Consider the following 18,980-nt stretch of genomic DNA (forward strand, 5'->3'; position numbering starts at 1 on the left):
GTACTCGTTTAAGCTTATCAATGTCTCTTCTGATGTGAGGGGACCAGACAGAGTTGGCGTTATATTCCACATATTGCTTCATATCTCCTACATACGTACATTAAGCAATCATGATGAAATTTTCAGGACTAGTTCTCTACTGTCCTGTGACTAATTGAGAACAGTGGTGTGATCATAAAATAATCCACTTAGGGTAGATTTAAATGTTAAATTTTCAATATTTTTTACCAAAAGTATATTATATATATGGTAGATTTATTGCTGGCAATCTTTAGTGTTTTATTGGATAGTACACCCTGTGAAACAAGTGGAGAAACTCCAACCCTCTTCAGCTATGCCCCTGTGCACAGCTAATGTATGCACAGCTAATGTATTTACAGCTAACACTCAGTAATTCAGTACCTCCATCTTTCCTATAGAATGGTGCATAATTTGGTACAACTATATACCTAAAACTTGATGTGGACAATAATGGGAAACAAGGAATAAAGTAATGATTGACTAAACAGGTTGTAAGTGATCGCCATGCATTCCACACAGCCACACAACATTGCTGTGACTACATGCTACATTGGTACTGCAAGCTATTACACAACAAGCAATGGGTAATACAAATAAACCATGGGAGCCAGAGTGTGTCCTCAAGACTCAAGTTGTGCATGCATATATATATATGCTGCAAATTTGTGAAATTATTCAAAACTAGAGCTAGCCATACATTTTCTAAGGCTATGACAAATTAATCTTAAGTTTCATGGATGTGACAGGCCAGTGTTTTGGAAACTCATGTAAATCACGTAATCTCTTATAAAAATGGCTGCATATATAGACTCTTTAACATTGTGCAAGCAATAATAGGTGTAGTATAGTAAAGGGGAAGGGAATGGAGCTCCTTCAGTTTATTTCAGGTGGGGGGGGGGGGGGGGGGGCTTCATTAGTTTTTGCACCTGAGATACTCTAATAGGGCAGTCATATATATTCTAATAAAACAGTTAGTTGTAGCTGCATGAAATGATTCACATTTTTATTAATTTTCAACCTGCCAGGTCGCTACTAGAGAGCTAACAGTCCATGAAACATATGATTAACTATAATTTGGTATGGCCTAACTCCAATATTATATATATATATATATATATATATATCTTCTTTTTTTTTCATGGTAGATATGTAGAAGCATTCTGCAATACACATCCAATTGGTCATCATTGTACAGCTTACAAGGTTAAACTGTAAGGGAAAATTCATAACTAACTTTAGCGTTTTTAGTCTCTGATAGTGAAATAGCACAGTAGGCTGTAATCTCAAGTTCAGTACCATAGAAGTCAACACATATCTCTACTTCTCTAGATAAACCAGTCTTGTAGCTTGGAAGATTACTGATTTCAACTGTGGCTCTTTTATGACATCCACGCTCATCAATGTACTTGACCGTTTCACTTTCAGATGCAAAAATGGTGATATCACAATTTGACTGTTCATTGGTAAGTGGAGTGAACCTGTATCGCCGTGTAGCAGCCCCCACATATACACTATCATTGGCTTTTACAAGAGAAAAAAACACATTTGTGCAATAATCTTCTCCAGCATGTACTATTCTTCTGCTAAAATCATGGAAGCTAGCTTTAAAAGGTTCAGATGTTTCAAGACCAATAGAGTACTTCATTTTTCGAGACACAAGAAATGGAAGATGCTTTGTTAGTGGAGGAGGAAGATGTTTAGCAATTTCTATGCTAGTTTCCATTGTAATAGTATGAGGAAGATGCTTTGTTATGACTGGAAGAACGTGTTCAGCGCTGGTCTCATTTGAGTTAGTAGGAGGAAAATGCTTCGTTACATGCCCACTGGGTTCCTCTGATATTGCAACATCAGACAAAGAGTTTGTTATATCATGAGTACTATCAAGTTGTGGTATTGTGTTGGGTAGAGGGTCATTTGACATTGGCAGCAATGTATGTGGTGGGTTGCCATCAATTTTCATATTTTCTAAAACCGGCTTTACCAAATTCTCATGCTGGCCACAAAGTATTGCGCCTTTCACAACACAGAACTTTGGATCAGAACTTTTGTAGATATTAATCGCTGAAAAGGAGTCTTGAACTTTTTTGAACAACAGTGCACTTTCAGCAAAACCCCCAACCAACAGTATTATGTCTATCTGTGCACAGGATGGCTTTTCCAGTACCTTTTTAATTAGTTTACAAACCTTATCAAGAACTGGTTGAAAAATTCTATGTATGGCAGGACCGTGCAGAACAAAGCCAGACTCATCCTCGTCCCACTCAATATTTTCATCATTGTAGTTTTCTACTAATTCTTCCATTGATTTACCTGTTAATCGTGTAATTTCTTTGCAAATTTTAGTGTGAAACTCTAGTGTAATAGTAGTAGAGCTAACATCAGGGTCCAACATTAACTTTGAAGTTTCAAATCGTTCATTCATCAATTTAGTCCACTGTACAGAACAGTTAATTTTTAGTTGCTTAAACTGCTCCATCGGTACTTTCAGTATGTCGAGTATCAAATTTTCAAACTGATCGTTGACTGCAAACCCACCGCAATTTCCTCCTTCTGGAGGACTCAGCTCATCAATGTAAATATGTCCATGTTGTTTGGTCATCTTGTGTGCTGCTATGTCCACTGTCCCCCCACCACAGTCAACAACAAGGTAGGATGCTTCAGAATAATTTTCCTCGTCACGTAAAAAGTCTAATCTAGAAAACAGTGCTGCTGCTTCTGGTTCATATGCAAATACCATTGATTCTTTTGGCAGTCCAACCTGAAAGACATATATGTTTACAATAAATGAAAGAAATGTGCAAATAAAAGTATTACAAGTATAATTAATAGCCATTAACCCAGCATAAGTACATATTAAACTTGTATAAGCACGGTGAATTTGGCTTTATGTATCCAAAAATTTTATACCTCTGCAAAAGCTATTAACAAGCTTCTAGCAGATAAAATAATTGGTCAGGGTAATATATCAAGGAGCAATGAATAGATTGATATTGGATAACTAAGCAGCGCATACATCTCTCCAGTAAGTCGAAGCTTACAAGTTTAATTTCAACTATCAGAATTTCAACTCTCAAGCTTGTATTTCAACAGAGCTTTTTAGGCACAGAGATGTGCGACACTGTAACTACTTGTGTTTAAAAATTGAAAATTTTCATTACATTGAAGAATACAATTCTTCTGCCTGTATAGCCCCTCTCACTAACCATGCACTGTTTTAACGGATGAATTGTGAGTTTTTAGTACAAACATATAACAATTTACTACAGGTAGACTTTATTTATTGCCATTTTTGGCAGATCCCTATCGGTAAAACTACTGCACTTATGTTCTCACATACTCACTTCTGTAGCTATCTCACAAGTTTGGTAATTCTAATAGTTATTCATGCAAACAAGTATAAGGAATTAGGAATTTTAAGTTCGATTAGGGATTAAAGAAAAAGGTAGGGAAACAAGGGAGGTTGCCTATATACTAGTGGACATTTAATCCCTAGTTCAGTCTATACCTGAATTAAGGATTAAATGTCCACTAGTATATCTGCAGGTGTAGGCGCCCTCCCTTGTTTCCCTACTTTTTCTCTATCATCCCTAATAGAACATAAAATTCCTAATTTTTCCTTATACTTGTTTGTTTACTTTTTGTGACACTATTATGACTGGTGAACCCATGCATACTACATCAAAAGAAGAATGGCACCAGAGTTGATGTTTCATCTGAACATGTACCCCAACTAATACTGACTGGAACATGAAATAGCCATTATGCTTCACTTTCAACTATGTTCAACCTGTTACACAGCATTACAAATGAAGAACAGTAAGAGAAGCATCTCTGCAATTAATCCAGTCTCCATGGAAAATACGGACAATGTCCATTTAGCTACAAACACTGAGCTAGCATGAATGGACAACTTGGGTTGTCAGAAGGTAAGTCCATGATGCCTGTATTGTACGTACTGCGGTATGCCAAAAGACACCTGTTGAGCTGAAGCAACGTCGAACAATGAAAAAATCAAGCCCGTATCCTTAACTGTTATTGAGCTATGGCATTAGTCAGTCAGTCAAGTCAGTCAGTCAGTCAAGTCAGTCCGTCCATCAGTCAGTAGAAAATTCCACTAAACTTTTAAAAAATATTTTGTAGCAACTTTTTGGAAGCGTTTCAGGTCACACTTTTGGGTTTGGTTATACCTAACCAATACTGCCAAGGTGCTATGAGGATATTTTGAGGCTGGTTTTAGGTTAACAGTTTTGGCCAGAAAAGCCCAAACCTTCATGATCCCTAATACGCAGTACTACCGTACTGTATGATGATACCAACACTATCAGAGATGTACCACATCCCTTTACAACAAGTACACATTCACATGCAACAGTAACAGTGCTTTAGTTAGTTGTATAAGCCTGCTTTAGATTAGAAATAATTAGAAAAGTGCATGGTTATACATAGTATACTACTGTAATTGATTTGTTTACTTTTACTGCAGCTTTCCTCATAACTTCCTTAGCAGCATCACTCCAAATGGCTGGTACTGTAACAATCCATTGTATGTCTCTTGCAGGATTCTCAACTTGCTTATCAAGCCACAGAGTAGCAGTATCTTTCAAATATTTCAGTGCCATGGCATACACATCAACTGCTGGTAGGCTTCTTCCATTAGCTGCTTGTATAGTATCTGCCTTCTAGCAAATCAAAGGAACAGTCCATCATAATCGATCTTACATGCTTATAATATAGCTATAATTTTAATAGTTTTAATTGTATACATATAATGGCTCAACTGGTACGAGTGAGCCAAGAGCTAAACATCCCAAAAATGAGTTAATGAAATACAAAAGAAAAAGTATTGCAGGAATCAAGAAACATCAGTTGAGATTGAGGTTTGCTAAGCGTTTAACAAGTCCATGCATCATGTGATCTCAATGCCAATGCAGAAGTGGCATCACATAAGCATAATTGAATTTAAAAATAAGGCAGGATGGTGGTAACTTTGAGATGGGCATGATTTGGGAGTCTATCATGCCACAAGATTAGTTGTGAACAAAAGCATCAGGTTTTTTTGTTGATGACCAAGTGACTGAAAGTGATAAACAAATTAAGAAACTGTTGAATTGTGAGACATAAGAAATTATGCAATTACTGTAAATTATTAGCCTAACCATAAGGCTATATAATGTGAGTATAGGGCAAAGTTGAATGAAGGTTGGAGTATATATACATGGATTACTGATGCATGACTAATGAGTTGTTTTCATAATAATTGTTTGCCTCTAGCTTTTGTTATTCATGAAGTAGCATGCATTAAATTAGCGAAATAAGCTTCAGAAACAACAGTATAGAATGTAATTAGCTGACTAGATACATTTATGCACTTAAAAACAATATTTGAAGCAAATGTGTTAAAAATCCATTAAAGATGGACTCAGCATGGGTTAAAACTTAATGGGCATATCTACGTGTGCAGAGGCGGGTCTAATTTCTGAATTGTTTTCAGTGTTAGATTTGTGATGGAGGAATCTGGAACTGCAGCCCCCAGATACTGAGAAAGTTTCATTATATTGCACACTTCTACTCAGAAACAAAAATTATGGTATAGAGCTACATTCCCATCTGGAAAGTGAAAATTGGTTAGGAAAAAAAATTATTATTTTTATTCAAGTCTTACAACTGTGAATGTGGAAGACCAAAATTTAGTTTAAGAATATACAAACTTAAATAATTATGTATGTTGATCCTCACTACTGACAAAATTTCAAGTCATTGGTGGTGGTTATGAATCATCAAATATGTACATATGCACAAATCTGGTCAAGTAAATTAGGGTAACTAGATAAAACTACATTTAGAAGAGTGGAAACTCAGAAGCATAAGTTGCGTCACTGCAACAGCCACTGTACTACGATCTGTGACTCTGGTCAAAGTGTTCGAATGAACAAGACCAAAAGTAAATTAATGGTCATGCTGTTTTCCCAGGATGGAGTGTTCAAAAAATGTAGATTTAGTAAAACTAACTGGTGCTGATGGTACTCCCTTTCACTCATATACCTCTATAACAAATCTAGAAGGGAAATAAGTATAGGCTTAAAAAAAGAAACTAAACCCGGCTTGTAGAGAAGATACCTACATACAAAGACTTGCAGCATCACAAACAGTGGACACCAAATTTACAAGGTCATGTCTAGAGCTCATGAATACAGATGATTGATGACCTCAGCAGTAAGAAGTTCAGACAACAGTACAACAAACTCATGACTGAAGGGTAAGGAGTGTTCTGTAAAGTAGACAAGAAGATTGGTGTTTGAACACTATGAAATGCAAAAGCCACGTTCAACCACACTCGAAAATGTAATCAAATCAGGTTAACTTAATGGTTAGGACAAACTTTTTGATGAAGTCAATAGTCAAAACATAAATCAATCTCCATGCACTGATGGCTACACCACCCATTTGCAGAAAACCCGGCCAACCTATCACTGAATTGAATGTGCCCACTAATGGGTTATGGCAAATTGGGAATAGACTGGCTCGGTAGGATTTATACACGATAAACACTAATACATGCTATACAATCCACTTACTGGTGAATCATAAAGGTTCATTTTAAATCTGTAGAATAAATAGTAATCGTTTGCCTTGTCTTTTAAGTTTTTATGAGCAAGCAGCGCCTCTTCACCAAACTTCTCAAATTCCCCATTAGGGTTGACAAGTAGAACTGTGGGGTGCTTCAACACAACTCCCATACGACCTGCATTCCAAGCAGAAAACACCCTTATTTGCTGTGGATCCGGGTAAGCGTGTCCCAGCGCGATAGCACACCCAGAGGTGCCGAAATCAATAGAAATGTAGTGAGTATATGACGACCGAGATGACGACATTCCAGTTATATAATGTCGAAGCTTAACACACAGAAACAGTAAAACAGTTAGCTGCTTTCTTTAACGTTTTCAAATACTGATTCCGAGAAAATACACAGGGATTCAACGACACCACAAGGGGGTTTCCTATAGTCACGTGATCTACGTGTTGTCATAAACGTTGCTACCAAGAGCTCGGCCAAGAGCACAGTACCTCTATGTTTCAGTGAATCCGGCGTATTCGATAAACTTTATCATAACTTGGGTAGGGCGTGGTCTATACAAATTGCTCACCATCGTAAATTCATGAAATGACGTCATATATAACACCTTTGTGTCCGCATATGTGGGGGATTTTATATGTCTTTCTAAGAAAAGTTTAAACATGGCTAGTGGTTTTGACAAGACTTCGTATACTCATTATATCGCTATCGACTTCGGGACGTCTGGTTGTGGAATAGTTTTGTCGACCAGTGCTAATGAAAAGCCACGTCTGTTCAGCAAATGGCTCCCAAGTCAGACTGGGGTGGCAATAAAATGCCCATCAGTACTGCTGTTGAATCATAACAAAGAATGTGAAGCGTTTGGATTAAAAGCTAGAGAAAACTACCACAAGAAGGGTGTTAAGCATACTAAAGAGTTCAATAATTACTACCTATTTGAGTATTTCAAAATGAGTTTATATGAAGAAAAGGTACCTATAGTGTGTGTAGCATTTGGTTGGAATAGTGGGACATACTGTATGATAAACAAGGAGCCATTCAGTAATAGTATAATCACATGGCATGCAGTCTGTAGTGCAATGCATGTACATAGTAAGATCCATTCCCAAGCATAACTCAACTATGGCCGGGCAAGGCTATGGGCTTGCTGTTTGCCGTCCCTTGTGCCCAATTAGCAAGACGTGCCTTTTCACCTACTGCAGCAGCTACAATGCATCATGCAGTTACAATACCTTTATGCATTTCTTTCTCCACTTCCAGAAAGGTGTTTATTCGTTGGTAGCACATAGTGGCTTCCTTTTACTGACTACTAAGTCTATAATGGAAACTATCCATAATTTCTGTAGTGACTGGATTGATTGCAGAGGGCTTTGTAACAGGTGGTTAATAGCTGAAAACAGAGTCAGTGGCGGATCCAGGATGGGGCATTTGGGGCAAATGCCCCCCCCCCCCCCCTTCAAGAAATTGCATACAAGATCGATATACTCTAATAGAGCAGTCAATTACTCTAATAAAGCAGTCACAATGTTCATGAGGCAGTGTAGCTTACCTATGAAGCTACAAATAGGATTTTATTTTACATAACAGACGTGATATAGTAGGTAAGGATAACTAGCTATTATTGTTGTGACCTTTTTTTTTTTTTTTTTTTGGTCTTCAACTGGTTTTCAGCAAGTTTTTTTGGTCTTCAACTGTTTTTCAGAAAGGTGCCCCCCCCTCTTTCGAAACTCTGTATCCGCCCCTGAGAGTCTACTGGTGATTTCACTTTCAGTAATTATAGTTAGGACATGCATGTAGATCGATACAATGTTATTTTGTTTTATGCCATATGCCAGGCTCATCAGTCACCATTACATTACAGAAAAGTAAACAAACAAGTACAGGGGAAAGTCGAAGAATTTTAAATTCAAGTAGGAGTCGTAGAATAAAATAGCAAGGAAATTTGCTTGTTATGGCACAGATTGAACAACAATTAACTGTTGTAATGACATGTTCTGCTGTATTTTAGAACATAACTCAACACATGATGATACAGGCAGTGGATGGAAAAGAGCTACCAGCTACCACAGTATTTAGTAAGGCTTTGAGCTACATGAAGGAAATAGTCTTGAATGAGCTTGATATACAAATTGCCTATCCTAACCGAGCCATCTTGTGGATTCTGACAGTACCGGCAATATGGAGTTCTGCTGCAAAGCAGGTTATGAGAATTGCAGCTGAAGATGTAAGTGTATTTAGTTCTCATATGCAATTACGCATGTATAATGCTTTTGGTCACTATAAGAATTTAATTTCAATGTGTGACTGGACCTGGCATGTTAGCACAAGCAACGATTCTGATATATTACAACACAAATCGATAGATATATTCATACGATATTAGTTTCTGTACCGACTTTCCTTGCTTCATACAAGCTTTTACTTACTTTCCAGAATTTATCAACTTTACCAGTTAGGCACTGGAGGGTGAACACAGAAGGCAGATCCCGTATGAGGTGTTTACCACTAGACTAGGAGCCTAAGTGAAAATCTTTGAGTAAAGTATCCTAAAGTGAAACGGGACAATAAAAGGGCTGAAAAAAAATCAACACCATCATTATTTGATCCGCAGGCCACCCAGATTCGGCCAAGCACCACACTCGATGTATAAGGCTGTTGTATATGCGAATGGCAGGTTGACGTACTCCCATGAATCTGGACTGGTGGAATCTACACAAATATCTGCTATGTTGGACAACTAGTGTATCGAGTGTTTTCAACCATCAGTAGTTCCAGTAAAACTGGTTTTGGCTTTGTGACTTCCGACATGTTGCTCTTTTTATTACGTACCAAGTGGTATTCATTACCCATCCACTACCCTCAACTTCCATCAATATGGGGATACTATCTAAAGTTTGCAGTCAGCTTGTTGTACTCGGGATAAGTTATGAGGTAATATGTAGGTGTATATGAGTGAAAAGTTGGTGGTCACAATCTAACCTGTAGTAAGTTCCTGTATCACTACAGTACTATAGTACATGATATATCTGACAATCTCCTCTGCTCAAACATGTAGCAAATTCTGTCATACATGTACAGTCTTCACTTTCTGCTGTTCATGTATGCTGTTTAATAGTGCCTTTATAAAACAATGAAATAATATTCCATACTGTATAGAACATCTTAGTCATTGACATGTGTCCTTGGCTTCGTCTCTGACTCAGGTCAGTGGCTATGCGTACATGTGGGTAATTATTTCCGAAAACATGTACAGTATGTACATATACGTATGTATAATAACACCTAGTTTGAAATTTTTAATTATATGCAGTGAAGTATTGATCGAAGTAAAAGTAGTGAATATATATGAATGATGATAATTATTACAATACAGCTCTGTGGGAAAATCTCTACAATGGAATGTTATGGTGATTCTTTGTTCAATGCCGAAGTAGGGATTTTCCCACAGTAATACCATCATTCATATATCGTTCCTACTTTTTTATTGCTTGGATCCCTACTTAATTTTCAAATAAGCTAACTTTTTTTTGCTATAGCATATAGCTACGATATGTATATATGTGACTGGATCTGCAAAACCCCGTGCAAGCTTAGTTATTAGTGATAAAAGGGCTACTAATAGAAATCTGGAAATCATCTTATTATCCTTCTCAAGAGGAGCTCAAAAATCCTTGCAGTAGACTCAAGGATACGGAAGTTAAGGGTGTTTGTTTACATCACATTGAAATGATAGTAAGTGATCAATCTTCTTCACTAGATGATGCAAGAAAAAACTTACCCAATAATAACTATAAATTTGCCAGAGCATGTAGTTGGGGTGAATCCAGACTTTTTAAAAAGGGGATTCCACTCTGGAATTGCAACTTCAGCCTAGGCTGTAAGTCGAAGACCAAAAAAAAAAAGGTCATCACCTGCTGACATTAGCTGTCCCTCACCATTAATACTCTCACCAACTATATTTCCTTATTTTTAACTCCACATGTAGCCTGCTACACTGCTCCCCTTAAGAATATTGTGACTGCTCCATTAGAGTATGTCACGTAAGAAAGGCTTTTTCAAAAGGGGGTTCCATGGAATCCTTTGAACCCCCCTGGATCCACCCCTGTAAGTAGATTATAAATATTTAACAAACAGGAATTCAAGAAATGCATGATTGTGTCAGGTTTTCGCAGATCCAGTCACGTACATATGCTGCATGACTTGCGACTGCTTTATTAGACTATCTCAAGTAAGTATCTAGCCTACATGATATTAAGTGTATTTGGTTGTCATATGCCTTATTTCCTCTATGCTATTCGAATGAACTTTAAGCATAAAAGTAGTGAAACAAGGAAGATTGCCTATACCTGTAGATATACTACTAACTAGTGGACATTAAATCCTAAAATTCAGTCTATAACCATGACTGAATTAGGGATTAAATGTCAAATGACTGAATTAGGGATTAAATGACTGAATTAGGGATTAAATGTTATTAAATGTCTATAAAGCTCATGTGAATCACACATTTAATATAATGGCTACCAGACCATGCATTCACGAGGTAGGGGAAACCAGACGTCGATCTTCAGCGCATCATAACAAGTGAGTGAATGTTGTTACAACGACTATTCGTCATTGTCTAATAAGTAAGTAGCCCAATGAATATACTTTCCAGTGATAGGTGGTTTTTGGACTAATGTAGTTAGACAAGCTTCATACACTGCCGGTTTAGAAGCCATCACGCATTCATCCATTAACAATAATAACTGTGCGTATTTCAAGCTTTTAAAAAAAAAATGCCGATATATTGGTGTATGTGGGTTTAAGGGTTAAAGAACATGATTGCCATGCTTGATCATTAGAAATCTAGGTAAATCATGAGAAGCGTGCAGGGTCATTAAGCTCTGTTTTCAGTAACCAGCAGCTACAATACTACTGCATGTGTAATACCCCTTACAGTAGTGGAAGCATTTCAAATAATCTAAATTCACTCCTTGAAAGTCACAATACAAAAAATTATGCACTAGATGGTTTGTTGCATGGAGATGACAAGTATTGTAATTAAGATAATAGCACTAATGGCAGACACCCATATAAGGTACATCCTAGATGTGAGGTATAGTGATGTAAGATGGTGGCTAAACAATATGTTGTTCAACTTCTAGCTGGTGACTGTGGTCAGGCTGGCTGGCTGGCTGGCTTGCTTGCTTATAGACCAAAGTTTAGGTTTTGGCAATTTAAAAAAAAAATATATATATATATATGAAATTATTCTTTTTCTGAACTGGTTTACTCACTTTTAATATTCTTTCATAAATCTACTTTTCATCACAGAAAATGTTTCTACAATGGTTTTCAGCAACAGTGTTTTAGCAGGTGCTCTAGGGGGGTTTCTACCATACAGTACTACTGTGCAGACCCCATATTTTCTTGATGTATTGTATCAGAGTGCAAGAAAATTTAGCAAAGTAAGGCTCAAATGTTCCTTTAAAAATTCAAACTTCAAACTGTTCAATTGCTAAATCTGCAACAAACTTTTGATGTTGCAAGTTATTTTTTTATTGTGTAAAACTCACAAATGAGTATAAACACCGATAATAGTGTAATCAGTCTGTGGGGAAGAGGTACAGTAGAAGTTTGTGTTCAAATCATCCAGATCAACTGTGACCTAATTTGGGAAAACCGTTGATCTATAGCACATCAATAGATTAATGAGATATGTGATTTGAAATTTTCACCATGAATACAGCCAACCATAGTCTTTATTTTACTTCGATTCATAGCAAGCTAGCTATTGATATAACATGATTTTGAGTACCTCTTTTCACAATGGTATCTGTAACACAAGCACATCACCAAGGGGTGGTGGGTAGGCAATTGGTACATGAACAGAAAATGGCTGAGTAGGTCATATGGTATCTTCAGCCTTAATATTGGGCTCCCAAGGCCACCTGTGACACTGAAAGTTAAAGATATGTATGTAGAAAATATCTGGACAACTGTCCAAGGCTGTTCATGTCTCTAATCTCATGTTTCAGCTTACCAGTGGCATTACAAGGTGCCAGAATGTTCCCAGTGGCTGGCACACGTCTCTAGGAATCCACTCATGAAAAGCAGCTCAATGGCATGGCTGTGGTGCAAATGTGTAGAGTATTGGTGTGACTATTCATTCATGGTGAAAAATGAACTTCACTGGTGTGTGCGTAGATCAATGATTATCAAAAATTTGGTCACAACTATTGATTAAGTTCATGCATAAATCAACAGATGTGAGGATTACAGTAACTCACAAATACTCTCTGTTCATTTATTTTATCACACTTTAGCAGACTTAAAGATTGCTTTTTAGCAGTATAGGCTAAGGTATAGACTCGCAACAAAGTATTCATGCAGTGGGTGTTAAATAAAACTACCCATAGACTATTGCTAACATGCCTATAAGTAGAAAAATAAAGTTAATGTAAGACTAGGTAATGTATAATGAATTGGGAATGGTTTTAAAAGCAATTATAAAGCTGACACCACAATTGGTTCCATTCCGGTTCCAGCTTTTATACCTTCCCTTTCATCACTATTTTATTCACTTTAAATTTAGTGCAGTATTTTTGAATAAAAACTTTACACCTTTCTCACTTAATCTATTTACGTATCTTTAACTTTATCAGTGAGGTTCTTTTTGTAGGTTAGTTCAGTAAATGTTTGAAGTCACCATGCATGTTTGTTTAGCTGCTACAATGTGTTGATCTTATGTTATTACAATTCAGGCTGGATTCTGCACAGGAAACAATTCCTTGAAGTTTGCACTAGAGCCTGAAGCGGCATCATTATACTGCCTGGGTGAAAAGGAGGTTGATTTGCTTAGTGCAGCTAGTGGCCAGCACCTGGTAGTGGACTGTGGAGGTGGAACTGTAGATATTGCAGCTCATAAGTGGATAAAAGCCCCCCAAAGCAAGGAGTTATATGTAGAGGAAATACATAAAGTCCATGGTGGCTCTTGTGGAAGTTTTGCTATAAATGTTGCATTTGAAAAGTTGCTCATTGAGATATTTAAAGTGAACATGCCTGAACTAAAAAGGGAATGTGGTGCTCATTGGAGTAAACTTGTATCTGAAAGCTTTGAAAAAGAAAAATGTTTATTTAATGGTGAGAGTCGTGAAATCTCTATTCCAATTCCTAAAAAGTTGTATAAATATGTTGAAAGAGCATCAGGAAGAAATATAACTGAGCTTGTTAGTAACTACAAAAACTTTACCATAGAGTGGGATGAAGATGAAGAAAACCTTGTCCTTCCCTCTGACTTAATGTGCAGTCTATTTCATCCAGTTATTAATCAAATCATTTGTGTCATAGATGATGTATTAAAAGCTCCAGAATGTAGATCAATAGAAAAAATTTCAATGGTTGGAGGGTTTTCAGAAAGTAATATTTTGTTTGATGCAGTAAAAAAGCACTTCTCACCTAGACTGACTGTTATAACAGGTGCCAATCCAGTATTTTCTGTGATGTATGGTGCAGTGAAATTTGGCAGACATCACGAAATGATAAGGTCTCGAATAATGAGCCAAACATTAGGAATAGAAACTTGGGATGATTTTAGTTTAGATACACATGATGAAAGAAGGAAGTATACTGACAAAAATGGCAAGTGCTACTGCACAAAAGTGTTTACTGAATTTGTTAAAATTGGCCAAAGTATATCTACTCAAAATCCAATTTCGAAAAGCCACATTTTCACACCAATACCAAATGATCAGAATATTGGCTATTTAACAATATATGGCTCTTATGAAAAAGAGCCAAAATATGTAGATGACATATGCTGCTACCAGGTTGCAACATTAACTCTAAAAGACTTACCTAGTCCTAGCAGTGGAGTGTCTCAAGAGGTCACCGTACAGATGGATGTTAGAGGAACTGAAATAACTGTAACAGCTACTGGTAATACGTCGCAACAACAAATTCCACTAAAACTTGATTGGATGAAAGATAAATTTAGAGCATCATGATTGCATTTTAATATCCATGACCTCATAGCACACAATTTGGTGTTATGCAGTTGTATACTTTGTATGTATGTGTTTTGTTGTCTTTATCGAAGGTTTGAATGATACGTTCATGAAAACTTTACATCTATATCTTACATTGTATGAAGGTATGTTATAATATATTTTGATATATCTTTCCTCTGTATTCCTAGCCAAAATTCTGTATACCGCACTAGAAGTAACATGCTAACAATGCAGTGACTGCATGTTCGATTAGAGGATGAGTATGCACGTTGCATAAATTATGTGATCACTGAAGGTTCTCATCGACAATTGCAAACATGACATTTAATGCTAGTACTTTACATGGGAGGATCAAAGTGTTGAAGAGGACTGTATTTTCCATTAATTTCCAGCATCATGCAGCTTGTGATAGAGAGCTACTAACTGCACTGCAACACTTGCTAGTTCAAGATATTTGTATCACTGATCATGTGTTTGACACATAGCTATTTTATGTTTATGCAAACAACCTGAATAACACTGTATATATCTTTCTGTTTAGTTCAATGCAACAACATGTACCTGTCCATTCTAAATAGACAATAAAATTTTCAATTTAGTTTTCTATTCAATGTTAACAAATGTATGTACAACAGCAAACTAGCTAGCTTATTTTTGACCAGATTTTCACTATTGTAATTGCCAGTGAGCAATTTATAATATTTTAAAAATGTAACTGGATCTTTCCAAATTTCCAAGTTTGATGAGTCATAACTCATCATGTGTTTAACCCATTGTCTTAAAATTACATCCAGGAATAATGTTATGCTAGGAGTGTATAGGTGACCTTTTCAGGCTGGTACCATACATACAAGTCAAGTTATGGATTACCCAAGTACATGCAATTGAAAAGGCTATAAGACCTCTTTTCGCAGATCTGGTCACATTATGTTTCTACAGATTGAGAAGCTGCAGCACACTAGCAGGGCTGAGTGCTTTAAAATGATAACTCAGAAAAATGTAAAACATAATACACTACTGACTAGTGTATTGTAAATAGATAAATTTTATCCACTGTGTACAACTAGGCTAGCTATTTCACTTCATTTTAATATTTAATTCTTTGCCTTTATCTTTCAACCTTAGTTATATGAATTTGTCACTAGTAGCGCCTCTTCTCCAAACTTCTCATTTGATCCATTGGGAGGATTGGTTTTTGGGGTAATGTACAGACCTCACTTACTGAGTATAATGTAAATTGTTAAAGATTGTGAGTGTACAAAATCAGGAGCCTTGATCAGGAGGTAGTGAATAGCCGGATGTAGCCTAGGGTAGGGAATATATAATCTATGGATGTAGGTAGGAATGAAGGTATGCATCAATTCTGGTAGGGACTTGCCTTGTATCTTAAGTTGTGACCACGTGTACTGGATGTATATAGTTTTGAAAGTCTAGATTGGCAGGTAAGATTGTAGCTACGTGGAACATTTCACCTTAACTCTTTGATACACAACCTGCATTCCAAGCAAAAAACTGGCACTCTTAATTGCTGGTGATCCAGGTTAGCATGTCCCAGCACGATAGCATGTCCCAGAATCCCAGCAGCAGATGGGTGTCACTAAAAGGAGGAATGGGAGATTAGGAAATGAGGAAATGAGAAACGGAGTATTTCTCTATAGTGTGTTTTCATCGTATGGGTGGTATTACTAGCAAGTGAGGGCATCAAAAGTCGTCAGTGAAGGTACAAGGTGACACAAAGCCAAGTGCATGTTGAAACTTGAATCCATTATTCGGCATTTTACACTACAGTCAGTGCGACTTTGCTAGGAGTAACAATGAGCAAGACTGATTGAAAGCAGCTCTTCAAGTGTTTTCACTAGTATTGGCCTCATTCTTCCGGCATGTGATCTCATATTTGTGTACTTCCTGCTGTGATTATACTATAGTGTGATTATACTATAGTGTGATTATACTATAGTGTGATTATACTCTATACCCAGTGTCACAACTCAAATTCTCCTGTCACTGCATCAACAACAGCCTACTGCCATGGCATTAGAGCAACTACTGGATCAAACAAGAATTCTTTTATTTTGAAGTTTGGCACTAATCAGATTATGATTCATCAAGAACTATGAACTAAAGTAGCTACTAATGACACATATGCATGGCCACATAATATGGTATTATGCAGCTACATGCGCATATATGACACACGTGCAATCAGCATAGCCTGGTAGTAGCTTGGGTAGAGTGAAATCTTCTCACTAGTCAGCTACTGGTACTCGGTTCCTTCAAAAAGAAATAATGTGTTCCAAGAAAGCCGATCCAGTTTTATTTGTTTAGGATATGGTGATGTCAAGACACTATTGCACTACTAGCAGCTCTGTGCTATCATGACTGTATAGTGGACTAGGGTAACTCAAAAGGGAATCTGTTATATACTCTATCATGGTCACAAAATAGTATACTTATAACATGTACTCGGGGGCGGATCCAGGGGGGGGGGGGGGGGGGGGGGGGGGGCTTTGGGGGCTGAAGCCCCCCCCTTCATATTTAGGCTTTACTTGATCAATATGCTGAGTATTATAATGAAATTTTGTCTTAGCATAATTATATGATCACTAATAATACAAATACTCATAAAACCACCTTATAAACATCTTTCCAAGATATTATCAGTGGATTTATGTGCAACAAGGACCAGTATCAGCATTGGAGGTGTACAAGGTCGAGGTACTCTAATAGAGCAGTCAGCTAACTACTCTAATAGAGCATTCACTGGAAACATGTAGTTGATTCTGTTATGGAATTTTTCCAAATCTGCCTGCACCTATACATACAATGAAATGCATTGGTCTGTTTAAAGGGCTTCATTCATCAACTTGTGTAGTTAATAATATGTATGGCAATACTTAATTCAGGTACCCAATTTCCATTGAAAGTGCTCTCAGATTCAATCTTGTATTGTTCAAATTTCAAAATTTTCCACTTTCAACATTATTATTCTAACATGCACCTATTCAGTGTTGTGCAATTGTGAGAGGGTGCATCATGTATTTGGTTGTCTGTATCTACCCAAACTTTTCCATTAGCAAAATGCTTCAGAGAGCCATACCTATAATCTAAAGGCAGTATATAAAATATCTATGGGCAGAAAATATTATGAATTTTATGTGGAAATGTCTCCAAATTGCAGTATTTTAGCATCTATTTTTCAAAATTTTCCTGGGGGGGGGGGGGCATGCCCCCCAGACCCCCCTAGTTCCAGCATGCTTCGTATGCTGGGAAGTGTACTTCACACACCTCTACCCAAGAGATTAGTACCTTGAGTTAGCCCCCCCCTTTTATAAATCCTAGATCCGCCCCTGGTACTGTAGCTACTACAAACATTGCAAGGTGCAGGGGAAGATTTAGGGGGGAGGAGGGGGCTGTAGCCCCCCTTTCCTTTCTAAGTTAGTACTTCGTCAATAAAACCCTAAATCTTCTATGTGTATCATAAGCATGCAGACTTATTTCAGAAACTATGCATCACTAACAACAATAGTGTCTATGTAACTACACCTATATTATTCAACTCTGTTCCAGGAGAGTATAGCTTCATTTTCCTCAAGAGTTCTACAAAAAGCAGGTTTCGATTGTGGGTTGTATCTCCAATTACAAAAGTTTTATTGTGGGTTCAGATGATTAGTTTTTTCCATTATAGCTATAAGAGGTGATTAGTGTGGTTTTTATATTTTAAAATGAATTATATAATTCAAAAAGAGTTAGTTGGTGTAATTGGTTAGAGTTATCAGCTTCAGTATAATATGTAGCTACCAACTCAGCCATTTAGCAAACTGTAATTTACCATCTCATAAGACAGCTATAGCATATTCACCCACTTTTGTCTATGAATGTAAACTTCAGGGGCGGATCTAGTATTTCAGAAGGAGGGGGGGGGCTAACATAATGGTTAGTTGGCTACGAAAAGTAACAACTAGTTAATACAACTAGCTATAGTGTGCAAAGCACGCTCAGCATGCTTTATCTAGGGGGGTATGGGGGCATGCCCCCACAGAAATTATATTGCAAATTTAGCCTATTCAGTATTAAAATTTGGCAATATTTTTGACTGCCACTTTGTGTGAGTCACCTAAGTTTAATAATGATGAAACGACACCATTATTCCAGAACAGTTGTAATACTAGCTGTCATAATAAGGGCAAAGCCAGTAACTAAAAATATATTCTTTACATAAAGAACGGGATGCAGCTACACATGATTATGTTTGAAATACCTTAATTTAATGATACATTAAATTTAGCAATTTTAGAGTTTGGTTTTTGCTAATTGATTATATCAATTCATGAATTATTAAAATTTATATGGTAAATTCATCAATATATAAGATTGCTAAATTTAGTGCATTGTTT

General features: G+C 36.9%; 2 protein-coding genes across 3 annotated transcripts; one reads left to right on the top strand and one right to left on the bottom strand.

Moving 5' to 3' along the window:
• Window positions 1-1,154: 1,154 nt before the first annotated feature.
• LOC136238987 (heat shock 70 kDa protein 12A-like) lies at window positions 1,155-7,181 on the bottom strand. Of its 2 annotated transcripts, none has more exons than XM_066029714.1 (3): window positions 7,087-7,181; window positions 4,494-4,700; window positions 1,155-2,779 (listed from the first exon to the last, which is right to left on the bottom strand). In XM_066029714.1, exons 2-3 carry the CDS (start codon window positions 4,638-4,640, stop codon window positions 1,226-1,228), a joined length of 1,701 nt encoding a protein of 566 aa, XP_065885786.1. In that variant the 5' UTR covers window positions 4,641-4,700; window positions 7,087-7,181; the 3' UTR covers window positions 1,155-1,225. The 2 variants fall into 2 exon arrangements, with proteins under 2 accessions (XP_065885786.1, XP_065885785.1); XM_066029713.1 differs by lacking the exon at window positions 7,087-7,181 and adding an exon at window positions 6,597-7,035.
• LOC136238990 (heat shock 70 kDa protein 12A-like) lies at window positions 7,138-14,687 on the top strand. Its single transcript, XM_066029718.1, has 3 exons — window positions 7,138-7,566; window positions 8,604-8,819; window positions 13,342-14,687. Exons 1-3 carry the CDS (start codon window positions 7,258-7,260, stop codon window positions 14,581-14,583), a joined length of 1,767 nt encoding a protein of 588 aa, XP_065885790.1. The 5' UTR covers window positions 7,138-7,257; the 3' UTR covers window positions 14,584-14,687.
• Window positions 14,688-18,980: the final 4,293 nt, after the last annotated feature.

Source organism: Dysidea avara, chromosome 11 (genome assembly GCF_963678975.1).
Source record: "Dysidea avara chromosome 11, odDysAvar1.4, whole genome shotgun sequence".
Taxonomy (NCBI): domain Eukaryota; kingdom Metazoa; phylum Porifera; class Demospongiae; order Dictyoceratida; family Dysideidae; genus Dysidea; species Dysidea avara.